The following is an 18,954-nucleotide window of genomic DNA, read 5'->3' as shown; positions in this document are numbered from 1 at the left end:
AGGTCTAGCTTTACTTTACAACATGCATGATTAAATAGTGCTATTGCATAGTAGTTAAAATGGTGTTTAATATGATTGATTGTAGAGATAACCTAATATATCTACTGAAAGAGGGACAATTCTAGTTTTTTTGGAGAAGGCTCTTCTGCATCCTTAGTTATAATGAAACTTTTTGTTTCATCATGTGCTTAAAGTAAATAAAAGACCTTTAAAAAGATCAGGCCTGAGAGTGTTTCAGCATGGGTGATGAGTTTGGGCTCTGAAATTAGATGACCTGAGTCAGAATTTCTACTGCACAACCTAGTGTGTTTTCTTTGACACCTTTTTACCCATGAACCTCACTTTCATTAGATCTGAAATATATACATGTAATAACTATTTTTCTTCACTCTGTTTATAGGATACACTGTTTGTCAATGGCTTTTTCCCTTTTTTGTGGCTTTATACAGTATACTGAGAATATTTTCTTGTCATTGTTAACAGCTGCATGATGTTATTTCCTAATGCTGTTTACCATCGTTTTCTTAGCCATTTCATTATGTTGTCTCTAGAATTGAACCTGATGTATTTGCTCATTTCAACATTAAAAAAAATCATTTTCTTGGCGGCTCATACTACTTTTCTCACAATCTATACATACATCAATTGTATAAAGCACATTTGTACATTCGTTACCCTCACCATTCTCAAAACACCTGCTCTCCAAGTAAGCCCCTGGCATCAGCTCCTCATTTTTGCCCCTCCCTCCCTCTCTGCTCCCCCTCCCTCATGAACCCTTGATAATTTTTGTTTTATTTTAAAATGTTTTATTAGGGGCTCATACAACTCTTATCACAATCCATACATACATGAATTGTGTAAAGCACATCTGTACATTCCCTGCCCCAATCATTCTCAAAGCATTTGCTCTCCACTTAAGCCCTTGGCATGAGGTCCTCCTTTTTTCCCCCTCCCTTCCCGCTTCCCCCTCCCTTATGAGCCCTTGACAATTTATAAATTATTATTTTGTCATATCTTACATTGTCTGACGTCTCCCTTCATCCACCCTTCTGTTGTCTGCCCCTCAGGGAGGAGGTTATATGTAGATCCCTGTAATCTATTCCCCCTCTCTACCTCACCCTCCCAGTGTTGCCACTCTCACCACTGGTCCGGAAGGGAGCATCCACCCTGGATTCCCTGTGTTTCCAGTTCCTATCTGAACCAGTGTACATCCTCCAGTCCAGCCAGATATGTAAGGTAGAATTGGGATCATGATAGTGGGTGGGGGGAGAAGCACTTAGGAACTAGAGGAAAGTTTGATGTTTCATCATTGCTACACTGCACCCTGACTGGCTCGTCTCCTCCCTGTGACCCTTCTGCAAGGGGATGTCCAGTTGCCTACAGATTGGTTGTTCTTTGATGCCTGATACCTCATCCCTTCGACACTTTGCAATCACACAGGCTGGTGTGCTTCTTCCATGTACACTTTGTGCTCATCGCAACATTTTAAAATGACTCTTGAATGTCGATTTGTTTAGTGCTTATGTTTCAAGCAACGATAACTAAAATACATACTTAGAGAAATTCCATTGTGTAGAAGTTTTCTATAGAACGTAAGCTGCATTTTCATATTATGTGTAGGAGTTGACATAATGAGGATGTTTCTTGGAGCAGAAAGAACTCATTTGTAATGCGCCAATGATTTATTTTTAAATCACAAGGTCAGCAGTTAGAAACCACCAGCTGCTCCACAGGACAGAGATGAGGCTCCCATAAAGTGTTACAGTCTGGGGAAACCCACAAAGGGTGTATAGAGTAGAACTTAATTGTTTATTAGGATCATTATGAGTCTGTATTGACTCAGTAGCAGTGAGTTTGGTTTGTGTTTGGAGGCCATTATGCTGGAATTGTATAGGAATGTTATCCTGAAATCCCTTTTCTTTTGCAGTGATAATATGTGCTTAAGAAAGTGCAGAGTGGAAGAGAGTCAAGATGGTGTCTAGAGAGAATCACCCACTTGGCGCTCCTGTTGTTAGACCAGAAAATTAAGACGCATGGGAAGCAAGCCTGAGAGGAGAAAGTGAGGGATTTGGGAGGAAGAGGAAAGGGGTAGGATGGGGGAAGGGAGTGGTGAGCAAACAAGGGGAACAACTAGGAAATTAAAATCAACAAGGAGGATGTAGAGATACTGGGGTGTTGGAGCAACAGCAATCTAGCTGAGAGAAATTACTAAGGCAGAAGAAGGGTGATCGTGATGGTGGAATCAGGAGGAAGGGAAAAGGAAACAGGAAAGATCTAGGAAGCAAAGCTATGGATAGAGCTATAAACATAGGTCTGTACATATATAAATATATTAATTCATAAAAGAGGCATTAGCCTATGTACATAGCCTATGTACAATGCATTGAGAAAGTGGATGGACTTTGGGCCTCTGCTCAGGCCCTCCCTCAACACAAGAACACTTTTTTCTAACAACCTGGCATCCTGTGATGCCCACCTGAATACAAAATGGATGCACAAACAAATGTGGTAAAGAAAGATGATGGTGCACCAGATGTTCCTCTGGTTCCTTGAATCTTCCTCAACCCCCATTCCCCACCTCAGTCCTGCCTTTCACGTTGGATGAGACTGGAATATGGACACTTGTGCAGATAAGAGGTTATGATACATGGAATCCAGGTCAGATAAACACCTCAGGAACAGAAATGGGAGTAGCAATATCATGAGGGTAGGGGGAAGGTTGGGGGAGAAAAGGGGAACCTATCACAATGTTCGACCTATTAAATCCCTCCCCCACCAGGGAGATAACAACAGAAACGTGGGTGAAGGGAGACAGTAGATGCTGTTAAATATGAAAATAATTACAGTTTTTCAAGGAGTCACATGGGTGGGCAGGAGGGAAAAACGAGCTGATAACCAAGGGCTCAAGTAGAATGAAAATGTTTTGAAAATTATGATGGCAACATATATACAAATGTACTTGATACAACTGATGCATGGATTATTGTAAGAGCTATAAGAGCCCCAGTAAAATGATTTATAAAAAACAAAACAAAGTGCAGAGAAATCTACTCTGGTTTCAGAAATAGTGTATACAGCTTTTGAATCTCAAAAATAGCATTATACAATCTTTGTGAAGTGAAGAAAGACTGGATGTCTGAGTATTTTTTCTTTCTTGTAAGTAGTCTCATTCCAACCAGCTGTGTAATTGGAATGCATCTCCAATCTGGAGGAGGCAAGGGAATTTTTGGCAAGAAGATAACTGAGCAGTTGAATGCTTTATTCATATTAAACATAGTCAGCCATTCATTATGAGTACAACTCAGAACAGCACAATATTTTATTTCTGCAGCTGAGATTTACTCTAATATTAGTACATGATGTGTTGCATATAGATAACAACTCTCCAACCAGAAAAAACATAATTGACCATCCAAGAAAATATTTATTGCTATCTGTACTTTTGCAAATTATTTTCTTCAATTATTGCATTAAAGAAAATATACTAAAAAGATATTTTTCTGAAATTTTATATTCCTTGAGAAAACCGCAAAAAACAATTTAAGATAGGATATTAGGGTTTTATCATACCTGTGAGCTGGACTATGCCTTATTTATCTTTGTATCCGTAGAAGCTATCATACATAGTATTTTGTACAAAGTGGGTGGTCAGGAAATAGTGAAAGAAATGCTAAGCATTGTAACATGGCTTATTTTAAACTTATTATCTCCTTTACTTATTTGAAACTATCTGAAGATGTGGTGAGTAGAATAGCTGAAACAGGATTCTTGTTATTGTAGGACATTGAGTCAATTTTGACTTACAGTGACCCTGTAGGTTAAAGTAGAACTTCCCTGTAGGATTGTCAGGGATGTAATCTTTTTTTTTCCCTTCACTTTTATTTATTTTTTAATAAATCATTTTATTGGGGCTCATACAACTCTTTATCACAATCCATACATACATCAATTGAGTAAAGCACCCTTATACATTTGTTGCCCTCATAATTCTCAAGATTCGCCTTCCACTTGGGTTCCTGGAATCAGCTTATTTTCCTTTTTTCCCTCTGCCTCCCTCCCCGCTCCCTCACGAACCCTTAATAACTTATAAATTATTACTCTATCCTATCTTACACTGCCCAGCATCTCCCTTTACCTACTTTCCTATTGCCCATTCCCCTAGAGAGGAGGTTACATGTAGATCCCTGAGATCGGTTCCCCCTTTCTACACCCCCTTCCCTCCCGGTTTCACCACTCTCACTGCTGGTCCTGAGGAGTTTATCCGTCCTAGATTCCCTGTGTTTCCAGATCCCTACTGCACCGCTGTGCATCCTCTTGTCTAATCAGGTCCTCAAGGTAGAATTGGGATCATAATTGCGGGGGAGGAAGGGTTCAAAACTAGAGGAAGGTTTTGAGTTTCATTGTTGCTACACTGAACCCTGAGTGCCTCATCTCCTCCCCACTACCCCTCTGCAAGGGATGTCCAGCTGTCTACAGATGGGCATTGGGTCCCCATCACACACTTCCCTCATTCACGGTGATATGATTTTTTCCCCCTGCCTTTGTTGTTTGAAACCTGGTCCCCTCAGCCCTTCATGTTCACACATGTTGGTGTGCTGCTTCCATGTGGGCTTTGTTGCTTCTGGGCTAGATGGCCGCTTGTTTACTTTCAAGCCTTTAAGTCCCCAGACGCTATATCTCTCAATAGCCAGGCACCATCAGCCTTCTTCACCACACTTACTTATGCACAAAGTTGTCTTCAGCATTTATGTGGGGAAGATGATCACACAATGATGGTTTTTGTTCTTTGGTGTCTGCTACCTGGTTCCTTCAACACTTGTTATTCACTTAGGCTGTGTGCTTTTTCTCTGTGGGCTTTGTTGATTCCGAGCTAGCTGGCCTCTTGTTTGCCTTCAAGCCTTTTAAGACCCCAGATGCTATATCTTTTGATAGCTGGGCACCATCAGCTTTCTTTACCACATTTGCTTATGTACACGTCTGTCTTCAGTGATCATGTCGGGAAGGTGGGTATCATGGAATGACTGTTTAGCTGAGCAAGGTGCTATTCTATTGAGGGAGTGTGTGCGAGGAGGCCCAATGTCCACCTGCTACCCTACTACTGAACCTATAAATATATGCACATAGGTCTATTTCCCCCATAATCATAAATATATTTACATATGTATATGTTTGTATTTAGGCTTCTATGTATGCTCTTTGCTTCCTACTCCTTTCTATTTTCTTATGCTTTCCTTCTGTCCCACTACCATGTTCAGCCTTCATTCTGGTTTCAGTAATTCTTCTCCATTACCTTGCCCTTAGTCTCTCCTTATCAGTCCTCCCATCCCCCAGAGGTGTAATCTTGATTTTCAGATTTTTTTTCACCCATGGAATGGTTGGTGGGTTTGAACTATAAACCTTTTGATTAGCAGCCGAGCACTTCATTCTGCCGCCTTTGTACTCCCCTTAAAGCAAGCTAGGGTTTGAAATGTAGACTTATTAGGAAATAATTTGATCAATGGAAGAACATTGATCAAAGAGGGGGAAATGTAGAGCAGAATTTAAAATTCTTCTGGACACCAGACTTCTTGGAGCCACAAAGGCTTCCTGAACTCCTGAAATTATTGCCCTGAGATCATCTTTAAACCAAAATTATGCAAAAACAAACAGACCAAAATTATGTCAGAAGTCTTCTTCAAACTAAACAATAGCTACGGAGCAAAAAATGTCTGCTTTGAGATGCTGTTTCATTAACCACTCAAATGGGATCAAGTTGATAACCTTAGGGGGTAGTGAACTTAGGTTAATGGGGGAGGGACAGCTCAAGAGTGGTGCATAAGAATAGTTGTGCAACTCAAAGGATGTAACCACTGTCACTGAATGGTACATATAGAAACTTAAATTGGTATATGTGTAGCTTTATGTGTTCTCAACAACAAAATGAAACATTACAAATGAAAATTTAACTTAAAAAATCAGAGGTTAGTAATAGTAGTCTAGTAAAATTCATCGCTAGTGTGTAACTACAAGCTGTATTGTCCTTATTGAATTCTGTAGCAGTGGTGTTGTGCTGGTGTCTGTTGTTATTTGTCATCATCATCGAGTAGGTGCAGACTCATGACAACCTTATGTACAGCAGAGTGAAATGTTGTTCATGCCTTCATTGTCTTCATCATTTTTATTGTGTAGTGCCTTCCAGCCTAGGAGGCACATCCAGCACTTAATGAGACAACACTCCATTGTGTTTCACAAGGTTTTCACTTGATTAATTTTGAAAACTATTTCCAGGTCAAAAAAAAATATTTCCAGGCCTTTCTTCCTTGCCTGTCTTAGTCTGGAAACTTCACTGAAACTTACCCACCACTGATGACCCTTCTGATATTTGAACTTATTTGAACTATCAGTGGCATAGCTTTTGGCGTCATAACAACATGGAAGCTACCACAGTACAACAAACAGCTGGGTGGTACTGTGGTTACCTTTAATCAAAATTGATCCATGGCTGCTAAATATCTGGAATTCAGGTTAATGTCTTTTTTTTAACTATAAAAGTGAAAATTCATTGAATTTGATATGTAAGAATTATGTATTTTTTTCTTATATACTACTTTAATAAAAAACACTTACTATGCAAGTGAAGTGAAACAATGGTAGCTGTCCAGGAGAAAGCCACACTCTTTAAGTCTTGTTCTGGCCCCAGTCACCTTATCAGATGGTTCTCCTGCCATTCCCTTCCTGTAACTTAGCAAAATGAGTTTCAGTATATCTGTGTTGGGTTTTTGTTTTTGTACCTCTGTCTCTTCACAAATATTTAGAAGACAAAACTGAAACTTCCTGAACTGCTACTTGCTACCTCTCTCTCACTTCAATTCTCAATCCTGACTCTACTTGATAAAGTTTTGATTAGAAAAACATGTTCTTCCATAAAATTTCATTATAAAACTGTTTGCATTCCCCTTGATAGGCTGATACAGAACTCCCTTGTTGAGGATTTGTTATGATGACACTATCAGGAGTTGGTTTGATTGAAAATCAATTTCCTGGAGCACTTATTGAGCTCTTACAGTAGGTATTGAGATTTGAAAAAATGGTCTTAGTGTGTTCCCCAATGAAAATTGCAATACAGGCTACAACCTGCAAAAATAGTATTACATTTGATTTATGTAAAAATATAAATTGACTAGTTCTCAGGTAATGGTTGGAAATATTCCTTTAGGAAATCTGTAATTGAAAAATTGCAAGTAAGTCTTTTTTGCTTCCATTCTATCTGTTTAATGACAATAGAAATTTGAGACGGGGTTCTAAATTAAGTTGATTTGGTGTCTTTAATTGTAGCTCAAGTTTTCATGATTGAGTTTTTAAAAGAAAACTGTTTATATAAGACATGGCCTAAATTTTCTAAGGATTGTCAAGTTCAGTTGATTCCAAATCATAGCAAAGCCGCATAGGGTTTCCAAGACTGTAGTATAAATATTGGAATGTGAATCACAGGTCAAAGGTTCAAACCCACTAGCTGCTCAGCAGGAGAAGATGAAGTTCTTTGCTCTTGTAAACATTTACAAAGCACCCAAAACCCTGAATAAGATTTCTTTGAGTCAGAATTGACTTAGTGGATTTAATTTTTATGGAACCAGACTGCCACAGCTTGCTTCTGCCTAGTAGGTGGGGAGCAGCTAAAGGCTGTGAACCAGTGACATTTTGGTTAGCAAATGAACATTCAACTATTACTCACCTATGAGTGCTGTAGTAGGACTCTGTTGTCCTCCTTAGGTGCTATAAAGTCAGTTCTAATCACAAGAGAATGAAATGCTACTTGGTCCTGTACCATACTCACTTCCAATTGTTATGTTTTGAGGCGATTGTTGGAGCCACTGTGTCAATCCATCTTCTTGAGGGTTTTCCACTTTTTAGCTGACTCTCTACTTTCCAAGCATGATAACATGTCCACAGTATGTGAGATGAAGTCTCGCCATCCTTGTTTTCAAGGAGCATTGTGGCTGTACTTCTTTTAAGACAGATTTGTTAATTCTTCTGGCAGTCTGTGGCATATTTGATATTCTTCTAGGACTAATAAATCAGGTCAAGCTTACTTAATAATTTTATTAATATATCAAGAGCTTCTTTCTTCAGAATGATTTTATTTGAACATGAAAGTGATTAATTTTATTAAGACATATTTCCAAAATTTATTATGTAAAATATGCTTTAATATACTAAACTTGAAGTAATTGTAATTAATATGAATACACCATTGGAATAGTGAATAGATGTGAGTAGAAATTAACAAAATAATTAAAATGTTTTTAACAAATTATAAGTATGCATATATGATAGTTATTTTCTTCCTTTCACTTGTATCAAGTTTGAATTTAAAAGGTCTAAGTTTATGACTTTATAAGCAGTCATTTGTTAACTGTCAGGTAATTATTATAAAGTTCATATATTTAAAGTATGCAATTCATTGGTTTTTAGTATACTCACAAAGTTGTGCAACCATCACAATATTAGTAGTAATTTAATGCACAGATCCAGAAAATGTGGATTTGAGATCTCTAATTTTCATATATTAATTTTTGGCATTTTAATGCTTGATAGGTAGGACTGCATTGTCCTTGAACTGATCATTTAAGGGAAGGTAGTTTATCTCTAGAGGAGCCCTGGTGGAATAGTGGGTTACAGATTACAGTGTTAACGACAAGGTCAGCAGTTCAAAAACTACCATTATTCCGTGGGAGAAAAATGAGGTTTTCTACTCCCATAAATATTTACAGCCTTAGAAACTCACAGGGACAGTTCTACCTTGCCGTATAGGGCCGCTACAAATCGGAATGGACTCAATGGCAGTACGTTTGGCTCTAGTTTGAGTTTATCTCTAAAAAGCTCTTGGTGTATTATGAGTTGACTTGCTAACCACAGAGCAACTGTTCTCAAGAGAACTACCAACTGGTTCTCACGAGAAAGGTGAGGTTGTCTGCTCCTGTAAAGATTTATTATCCTCGGGAACCAAAAGGGCAGTTCTCCTCTGTCCTGTACGGTTGCTGTGAGTCAGAATTAACTCGATGGCAGAGGAGAGTTTCTCTCTCTTGCTAGGTGTCTGTGAAATTTAGCTGGAGATTGAACAACAGAAGCTTAGTTTTAAGAACATCTCATCTATATCTGGAGAGTTTAACTTCATCTTATTTAGGATCCTCTTTAATATAACAGTACTTCATCTTTAAAATGGACATATAGCAACCGGAGCTTGTAAATTTTCTGCATAAAACTATTTTCCATTACCATTAAGCTGCTCTAAGAATAGATCCTAATAGAAGCTGGCAATTGGGTTCTTTGTAGAGTATAAAATTTGTCAACTTTCGTGTCCTCAGCTGTTACTGGTGATAATTGCTAAAAGCTTCGTCCACGAATTCAGCAGTCTGTTTGTTGATCTTTCAAGAAAGTTTGTGATCATGTCCCGTAGCTTGTTGCACTTAGTGTTTATTCACTGCTGTTTGAAAATGAAGCTTTAAATTTTATCAATGGTGTCTTAACACTCTAGTTTAATTTTTTCTTTGTATTTTTTGTTTTCTTTACAGTACTCTGTGCAAAAAACTTGGTGAAAAAGGATTTTTTCCGTAAGTAAATTAGCGTTAATAAATCTTGTATGTTCTTTATATAATGCATACACACATATACACACTTTTGATAGACCTTTCAAAATTGTCTGACTAGGGGTGTCTTTGGGCAAAATATTTTCAGCATTGCTTTAGGGATACATTGGTTTACAATCATTTGGCGTATTAACCTTGAAGAGGATTTTGTGCTTTTTAGTGCTACCTCCTCCTTTACTTTTATCCACTCCTAGCATACAAGGGGACTTCAGAAAAATCATTATCTTTTAATTCAATTTTTTCCCAGAACTTTTGAAGCCTTTATTTATTGTGTAATTTATGTATAATATATGTGTGTGTGCAGGTATGTGACTAAGCAGACAAATGTAAGATATATGTTGAGTATAACTATTGTTAGAGTTCTAGGAAAAGTTTATTTGTAAGTACTTAAAAAAACATTTCCTAGGAAATTTTGTTGTCACACATTTAGTATTCTTGTCACACATTTTGTATTCCTTGGAAAGTAAAGAAGTCACTGACGCTGCTTGGAATTTCCAGAGGATAGGAAAGAAATCTGCCACACTTGATGAGAGATGCTCTTCCGGTTCAGCCTCCAGAGCAGACGTTTGGTTCTCATATTTGCAGCCTGTGTGCCACCTGTGGCACATGTGATGTGGCTTTTGTTAGGGTTAGTTTTGTGAGAGAAGATAGGGAAGTAGCCCTCTTGTGTTTAAAGTCTTTACCCTGTAATATTCCTACTACTTTATAATATTGTGAAATTATTGTATAAAATGATAGAATTTTTAGCAAAAAACTCTTAAGTCAGTAATCTTATATGTAAAGTATTTGAAATTAAAATAGGAGAAATTTATTAGATTTAAAAGTCCAAGTCTTACCAGCCAGCAAAGAACTGGCTATGTTTCCTGACCAATTTAATTTGATACTTGATCGTTTTGGGGACCTGATTAAAAGAAAGAATAAGCCCGTGGTATAGTTGCAAATTATACAATTCTTTCCACGTGAAATTTGATTTCTTTTGTTTTTTTCTCAGTCATATACAATGATAAATTTTGATGGTATCTTTATTTATATGGGAAAGCAATTAATTAGGATAATTTAGAACACAATTAAGAAGATGTAACAGCCTTACGCATAACACTCAGAGAGACCAGTAGCTACAAAACTTTCTCTGTTGCAGATGACGGCTGGACTACAAGTAGCTGTCTCTCACTCTAATAAGCAAAATCTGTTCTTACCTTCCTCAGGGTTGATCTAAACAGTAGTTCTCAACCTTCCTCATGCCGCGACCCTTTAATACAGTTCCTTGTGTTGTGGTGACCCCAAGCATATAATTATTTTGATTGCTACTTCATCGCTGTAATTTTGCTACAGTTATGAATTGGGCGACCCCTGTGAAAGAGTCGTTCAACCCCCCAAAGGGGTCGCAGCCCACAGGTTGAGAACTGCTGATCTGAGCAAAGCTGTATCCAAGCAGGATTGGAAAAGGTCAGTTACGATTGCTGTCCATGGAGGTGATGAGGAACAAAGGAAGGGAGTGTAAGGGCTGACTCTATTCCTTCCAAGACAGCTCTTATAGCTTTACTGCAGGTGTTTAAGTGGAAACTTTCATTTTTGTTTCCCAATCTTCCCTCCCAAATTCTTTACCTTCTACCAGAACTCCCAGATGCAGCTTCTCCAGTAAGATAACCAGGCATTCTTGTCTATGTTCTCCTAGGAAATCTACAGGAATTGAATCTTACTTTAGTTTTTTTAAACCTCAGAAAACTCATTGCTATTATTACTTATGAAATCTTTATATTCCATTTTTAACTGTAGGTGAAAGTAATGGGGGTGGGGGAAGGAAATATCCCTCCCCCCTTTTAAATCATTGTATTGGGGGCTCATACAACTCTTATCACAGTCCATACATGCATCCATTGTGTCAGGCAAATGTGTACATTTGTTGCCGTTCCCTCTTTCTTTGGTGTAGGCCATAGGTTCCCAAATTCATTTGGTTTCCTGCCCCATTCTCAGGGAAAAAATGATCCTTTTCACCCCTGAGAAGGAAAAAATTTTGTACTAATTTCTATAATCCAGGAAACTTATTTATCTGCTTTTGTTCCTCTTCTCCCAATCCAGTGGCCTTTGAGGTGCACACTTTGGGAAATATTGATCTAGATTCTGCTATTGACCTATTGACTTTATTATCATATATTGACTATCCCTTCCTTAACTGCTGGATTTTTAAGACTGTTTTCCCTAGTAACATTTGTTCCCTCTTTCATTATTCAACATTTAAATAAAATATTTATGTTTAAAATACTAGATGAAGGTGTTGCACAGGGGAGAAATTGAAGTCAATCAGGACCTAGCCGGGTTTGAATTTTGTCTCCTCTGCAAAAATAAAAGTACCATATAAAGCTAAGTATAAGCTGACTCAAATATCTGCCGAGGCACCTAATTTTACCACAAAAACTGCATTAAAAATGTGCTGAAAAAGAAGCAGCCACCCACATGGAAGAAGCACACCAGCCTGTGTGATCACGAGGTGCTGAAGGGATCAGTTATCAAGCATCAAAGAACAAAAAATCATAGAATTGTTTGCTCACCTCACGATAAGATCACTGAAGACAAATGGGTGCATAAGCAAATGTGGTGAAGAAAGCTGATGGAGCCCGGCTATCAAAAGATATAGCATCTGGGGTCTTAAAGGCTTGAAGGTAAACAAGCGGCCATCTAGCTCAGAAGCAAAAAAGCCCACATGGAAGAAGCACACCAGCCTGTGTGATCACGAGGTGTTGAAGGGATGAGGTATCAGGCATCAAAGGAAAAAAAATCATATTGTGAATGAAGGGGAGTGTGGAGTGGGGACCCAAAGTCCATCTGTAGGCAACTGGACATCCCCTTGAATAAGGGTCATGGGGAGGGGAAGAGCCAGTCAGGGTGCAATTTAGCAATGATGAAACATCAAACTTTCCTCTAGTTCCTAAGTGCTTCTCCCCCCACCCACTATCATGATCCCAATTCTACCTTACATATCTGGCTGGACTGGAGGATGTACACTGGTTCAGATAGGAACTGGAAACACAGGGAATCCAGGGTGGATGCTCCCTTCTGGACTAGTGGTGAGAGTAGCAACACTGGGAGGGTGGAGTAGAGAGGGGGAACCGATTAGAGATCTACATATAACCTCCCTGGGGGTTGGACAACAGAAGGGTGGATGAAGGGAGACGTCACAGTGTAAGATATGACAAAATAATAATTTATAAATTATCAAGGGTTCATGAGGGAGGGGGTAAAATGAGCTGATGCCAGGGGCTTACATGGAGAGCAGGCGTTTTGAGAATTATGAGGGTAATGAATGTACAAATGTGCTTTATACAATTGATGTATATATGGGGTATGATAAGAGTGGTACGAGCCCCCAATAAGATGATTTTTAAAAAATGTGCTGGAAAAACTTGGCTTATACTTGAGTATATACGGTAATTCACTTGGGGATATTAATTTTGACCTTTTTTAAAAAACAATTTATTAGGGGCTCATACAGCTCTTATCACTGTCCACACATATACATACATCAATTGTATAAAGCACATCTGTACATTCTTTGCCCTAATCGTTTTCTTTTTTTCTCTCTCCTCTTTTCTTTTTTTACATTTTATTAGGGACTCATACAACTCTTATCACAATCCATACATATACATACATCAGTTGTATAAAGCACATCCATACATTCCCTGCCCCAATCATTCTCAAAGCATTTGCTCTCCACTTAAGCCCTTTGCATCAGGTCCTCTTTTTTTCCCCCTCCCTCCCCGCTACCCCCTCCCTCATGTGCCCTTGGTAATTTATACATCGTTATTTTGTCATATCTTGCCCTATCCGGAGTCTCCCTCCCCCGCCTTCTCTGTCGTCCCTCTCCCAGTGAGGAGGTCACATGTGGATCCTTGTAATCAGTTCCCCCTTTCCAACCCACTCGCCCTCCACTCTCCCAGCATCGTCCCTCACACCCTTGGTCCTGAAGGTATCATCCACCCTGGATTCCCTGTGCCTCCAGTCCTCATATGTACCAGTGTACAACCTCTGCCCTATCTAGCCCTGCAAGGCAGAATTCGGATCATGGTAGTTTGGGGGAGGAAGCATCCTGGATCTGGGGGAAAGCTGTGTTCTTCATCGGTACTACCTCGCACCCTCATTGACCCATCTCCTCTCCTGAACCCCTCATAATTTTGACTTTTAGCTAAAACATTTGTTTCATGTTTATTTGGGACCCATCAAGTACATCTGTGAAGTAGGGACATTCTTGACCTTTAGCTTCTGTACATGGCTCAGAAATGATTGTCCAATTGAGACTTTTTTAAAAGGACAGAAAATATGTTGCCCACTTTGTATTAGCCACTAGAGGGCTCATGGACCTCAGAACGTGTGATTTTTACTATCGCTGAGCCAACTTGGCTCTCAGACTGATGTAGAATAATATCATAGAGCTAAATTAAAACCTAGGTCTACAGCTTGTATTTTGGTTTGTTGAATTATTTAATAAAAGAAACAATGAAAGGTATGATTCAGGCTTAAGTAAGGATCTGGAGGGCATGTAGAAGCTTTGTGTGTAAAAATTGTTTTTCTTAGTCCTTCACTCTTTAATAGTTGAGTAGCATCCAAGGAGAAATCTAAAAATGTGATTATTTTCACTCATAGACATGTATTGTATGTTTACTTAGTAGAATTAAAAAAAACCAAGGTAAAGCATCTTATCTAGAGGAGAGTTCTTAACTTGTGGGTCACGACCCCTTTTGCAGTAGAACGACCTTTTCACAGGGATCACCCGATTCATAGAAGTAGCAAAATTCCAGTGATGAAGTACCAAAAAAATAATAATTTTAGGGTTGAGCGAGGTCACCACCACATGAAGAATTGTGTTAAATGGTCACGGCATTAGGAAGGTTGAGAACCACTGCTCTAGAGGAATCCACTTTCATTTGTCATTGTGCTAATCTTTTAAAAAGAGTTACATATTTTGAAAACTATAGAAGTGGGTTAAAGAATGGAGTTTTTTTTGGTTTATAGCAAATGATGATATTTACAGTAATCTCCCACTTTCCACAGGACTTCCTGATCCATTTGCTAAGGTGGTGGTTGATGGCTCCGGGCAGTGCCATTCTACAGATACTGTGAAGAATACACTCGATCCAAAGTGGAATCAGCATTATGACCTGTAGGTTGAAATGATTATTTTGAAATGAAACCAGTTGTGTTCTTTTTTTTATAAAATGTGGAAAACTGTACCCATGGAAAACGATCTCATTTGTTCTGTGATATAATTTGGTCTCCAGGGAAGAGGTAGAAAATCCAGTGGGGAAGGTACAATGGATTCTAGGTGACTGACTTTGGAAGATGAGGTGGCTTTAATGAGCTTAGAAGAACAAAATGAAATTGCCTTACAGGGTAGAGCAACTCCATACCTTTTTTCAATTAAATAAAGGTATAAAACAAAAATCAGAGTTAAGGTGCACTCATAGGTCTTTTTGTTTCTTTTTATGATGAGGGTTAAAAAAAGTCCATAGAAAAATTCCATTTTCTTTTTAATTCCATTGCCCCATGGACTCCTTGAAGTTCCATATGTGGATGGCTTCTTATTATTTTCATTTTAATCTTCATAGTATATGTACTACGAAGTGCTGGTGGTGCAGTGGCTAAGGTCTTGGCTGCTACCTGCAAAAGGTCAGCTGTTTGACCCCACCAGTTGCTCCAAGGGAGGGAAGACATCGATCTGTTCACATAAAGATTTCAACCTAGGAAATCTATGAGGCAGTGTAACTCTGTCCTTTAGGGCGACTGTGGGCTGGAATCAATGATACACAATGATCCTTAAAAAAAAAAAAAAGGCAAATGTGGTAGTACAAGATTTTAATGAAAAAAAAAAATCGTCCCTGCTTATTCTCATTTCTGATTCCCATCCTCAGAATAACTACTTTTCTAACTTTGGCTATTTATTTTGGTAGTTTTCTTCTAGATAGTCTGTTTATTTTCTAGCTTTTTTTTGTGTGTGTGTGTGGTAAAACATAAACATCCTTTTCATCCATTTTTAAGTGTGCGATTTGGTGATGTTAATTATATTCATCATGTTGGGAAGCCATCACTATCTGTGTCTTTTTAAAAAAAATTACTATTTATTTTCCCTTTTGGGCTGCTGAGTGCAAGGTCAGTGGTTTGTAACCACCAGCCCCTCTACAGGAGAAAGATGACGTTTTCTATTCCTGTAGGGGTTTCAGTCCCATAGACCTACAGGGACAGTTCTTCCCTGTTTCTAGTATCGAGATCAGTTGACATTGACTCGATGACAGTGAGTTGTTGTTTTTGGTGTACCGCGTAAAAGTAACTTTGTATTTCCTTCCTCCCACCCCTGCCCCTGGTAACCACAAACCTACTTTGGTTTATTCATTCATTAGTTTATTCTAAATATTTCATATTGGCTTTTATTAGGTCAGTTACCATGCATTTATCTGCTGCCTAGTTTTTACCATCTTCACTACATCTCTAACATTGTAAACCTGCCAATCATCCTCATACCATTGACTTTCTCATCAGCCTCTTGAGCTTCATTGCCATTCTGCTTCAGTCTTCATCAACCTTAATTTTTCTTTAGGATATTCCACTTGATTTTACCTCCAGTAAAACTAGATCTTCCATCAGAACCTCCATGCTTGATGTATCATTGACTCATTTTTAGAACATTAGCTCTAGAACTACTCTGAAATTTGTAGCTTAGCCATGACTGTGGCCATCTATTGGAATTTGACCTTCTAAACCACATGTGAATAAATGGCATGTTTCCCTTGCAACATTAAGATCCCTGAAAACAGCTAATAATTCTTTGCTATATGCTCCTTCAATGCTGTGGCATTATAACTCTGAGTTAGCTTAATGAGTAAATAGTTACTAGGAAGGTAGTTGAGGGCCTGGGGGTGGGGGTGGGGACAGGGATGCTGGTGGTGTGGTTGGTTACACTTTGGGCTGCAGACTGCAAGGTCAGCAGTCTAAAATTACCAGGCACTCCTTAAGAGAAAGATGGGGTTTTCTCCTTCTATTAACAGAGTCTCAGAAACTCAAAGTTGTTATGAGTCCCATTGATTCAATGGCAGTGAGTTTGGTTTTTTTTTTGGAGAAAGATAGGCAGTTGGGAGAAGTGGGATTGCTTGGCTTCCCCATTCTATCACTTAATACATAATTTTTAGCTTATAATCTAACCCTTTACATCAATTTCCTATAATAATAATAATAATAATTCTTACTTTGGAGCATTGTGAGGATTAAGTGAGATAATGTGAAGTGTTTAGTACCTGATATCTAAAAATATACTCAAATGTTAAATGCTTTAAATAAATATTTTAGATAATAAACTTTTATTAATTGATTTGATTAATATAGCTGTGGATAGCTACTATATATAGTTAATTAAGTTAATTGTATACATAGAAAAAGAATCCCAGGATTTTCCCTCCTGTGTTTTGCTTTGCTTCCTCATGATCAATGATGACAGCTGATGTTGTCAGCACAGTGAAACCAAGCTGGTGTGATGGGAGCAGATTATTCTGCCATTTTTCTAGATCTTTGAGCTGTACATCAAATCTAGGGGTAGCTGCTCCATACTTGTTTAACCTGCTTTTGAGGTTCATGACAATTTTCCCAGTCCTGTGATCATTAATGATTTCAAATTCATCAGCGTAGCCGTGCTTCATTATCACAGTTAGAAACTAGACAATGATTTTGGAGTGTGGCTCAGTAAGAACTTGGTGCATATTCATTTTCTCAGCATTATTCATGCAAATATGGCAATATGGAAAGATGGCAGAAAGACACTTATGGGTTTAGTAAAATATTTTTAAGTTGTTTCCTTTCAATTCAGTCTGATTTAATTTATCCAGAGGCCTAGATACGGCAATAAACAAAACCGCCCCCTCAAACTAAACCATAAATTATAAACTGCTGTCCCAGGTGGAATAGTAGGTTAAGTAGTAGGTTACAAGTTGGGCTGCTAAACACAAGGTCAGCAGCCTATCCATGTGAGAAAGAGGAGGCTTTCTGCTCCCATAGAGTTACAGTCTTGAAAACACACCCCAGAGGGGCAGTTCTTCTCAGTCTTGTAGGGCCCTTGAGAATCTGGATAGACTTGCTGGCTTTGAGGGTGAAAGTGAATTTTTATGCTAAATCATAGTTAACAAATAACATAATTAAACATTTGAAATTTAAGAACCATCTATAGTTAGGGCTTTATGAATTATTTATAAGACAATTGACTTTAAAGGAGCTCTGGTGTGGTTTAAGCATTTGGCTGTTAACCACATGGCCAGAGGTTCAAACCCATCAGTTGCTCTACAGGAAAAAGATGTGGCATTCTGCTTCTGTAGATATTTAGAGTCTTTTATATCTTATGGAGCCATTTATACTGCCTTAAAGCATCAATATGACTCTTAAGCAACTTGAAGGCTGAAGCCAATGGGCTTAATTTGGGTCGAGGAGTGTAGTTGATTTTGTATTTATCTTCAGAAAACCATCCTGAGGTTCAAAAAGGTGAAAGTGCTTACTGTAGTGTTAATCCACCTTCTATGGAACAGTAATCTCTGATCTTAGGGCACAACACTCTATGGCAGTAGCATGTACACTTGGGGAAGGGATCAGAATGTTGAATGTGTGTGTCAGCCTTCTTATTTGGTGATCAGAGGATGGGGGAATCGTAAGTTGTTTGGTGTTTTTATTGTTGTTGTTTTTAATCTTAAGTTTTATAAGAACAGCAAGAAAACTAACCTGCCGAAAACAACAATTTTGTGTCTTTAAGTGGGAGAAAGAAAGAAGGGAATAGGCTACGTCATGGAGCAACTTTTAAAGTTTGCTAGTATTTCCTAATTTTTTAAAGCTGTTTATTTAAACCCCAAATAAACGCCTTATAATGAAAATAAGTGAAGGTATAGGGTGTTGAAGTAAAATTACTTCAGTTTAAGATGAACGAAAGTTTCATCAGGAAAGAAAATTTTAAAAAACTTTATTAAAACATAGTGATTTAAATTAGAACTTTAATAATTAAACAGTCCATGCTTGTCCCACCCCAGTGCCATTTTCAGATCTAATAAAGCTCTGATCTTTGTACATAATGCAGTGATGAGATCACAAACTATTCATGTGTAGAGGAAGGCTTTCCTGCCTGAGAATTTTCCTCGGGCATGGCCTATAGCATAGTTGGTATGCAGTAAATATTTGTTGAATTTTTGTTTCTATTATGTTTTCAGAAATGCTATATTTTGCCTCATTTGGGTACCATTTTGGTCATATTCTCATTTCACATACCTTTGGAACTATTAAGCATTTATGATAGTTTAGTCAGCTTCTT

General features: G+C 38.2%; 1 protein-coding gene across 3 annotated transcripts in view; it reads left to right on the top strand.

Moving 5' to 3' along the window:
• The window catches only part of SMURF2 (SMAD specific E3 ubiquitin protein ligase 2), a 99,828-nt gene that overhangs the window by 41,571 nt on the left and 39,303 nt on the right, over positions 1–18,954 (top strand). Inside the window, exons 2-3 of one of the 3 annotated variants that reach the window (XM_075562085.1) lie at positions 9,552–9,590; positions 14,676–14,784. In XM_075562085.1, the coding sequence (XP_075418200.1) occupies positions 9,552–9,590; positions 14,676–14,784 (148 nt within the window). Of the gene's footprint in view, positions 1–9,551; positions 9,591–14,675; positions 14,785–18,954 lie in introns of those variants that run through there. The other 2 variants (XM_075562087.1, XM_075562086.1) reach the window with 2 other exon arrangements.

This window comes from Tenrec ecaudatus, chromosome 10, assembly GCF_050624435.1.
Source record: "Tenrec ecaudatus isolate mTenEca1 chromosome 10, mTenEca1.hap1, whole genome shotgun sequence".
Classification (NCBI taxonomy): domain Eukaryota; kingdom Metazoa; phylum Chordata; class Mammalia; order Afrosoricida; family Tenrecidae; genus Tenrec; species Tenrec ecaudatus.
The sequence above is the reverse complement of the archived record's forward strand: the minus strand, read 5'-3'. Positions and strand labels throughout refer to the sequence as shown.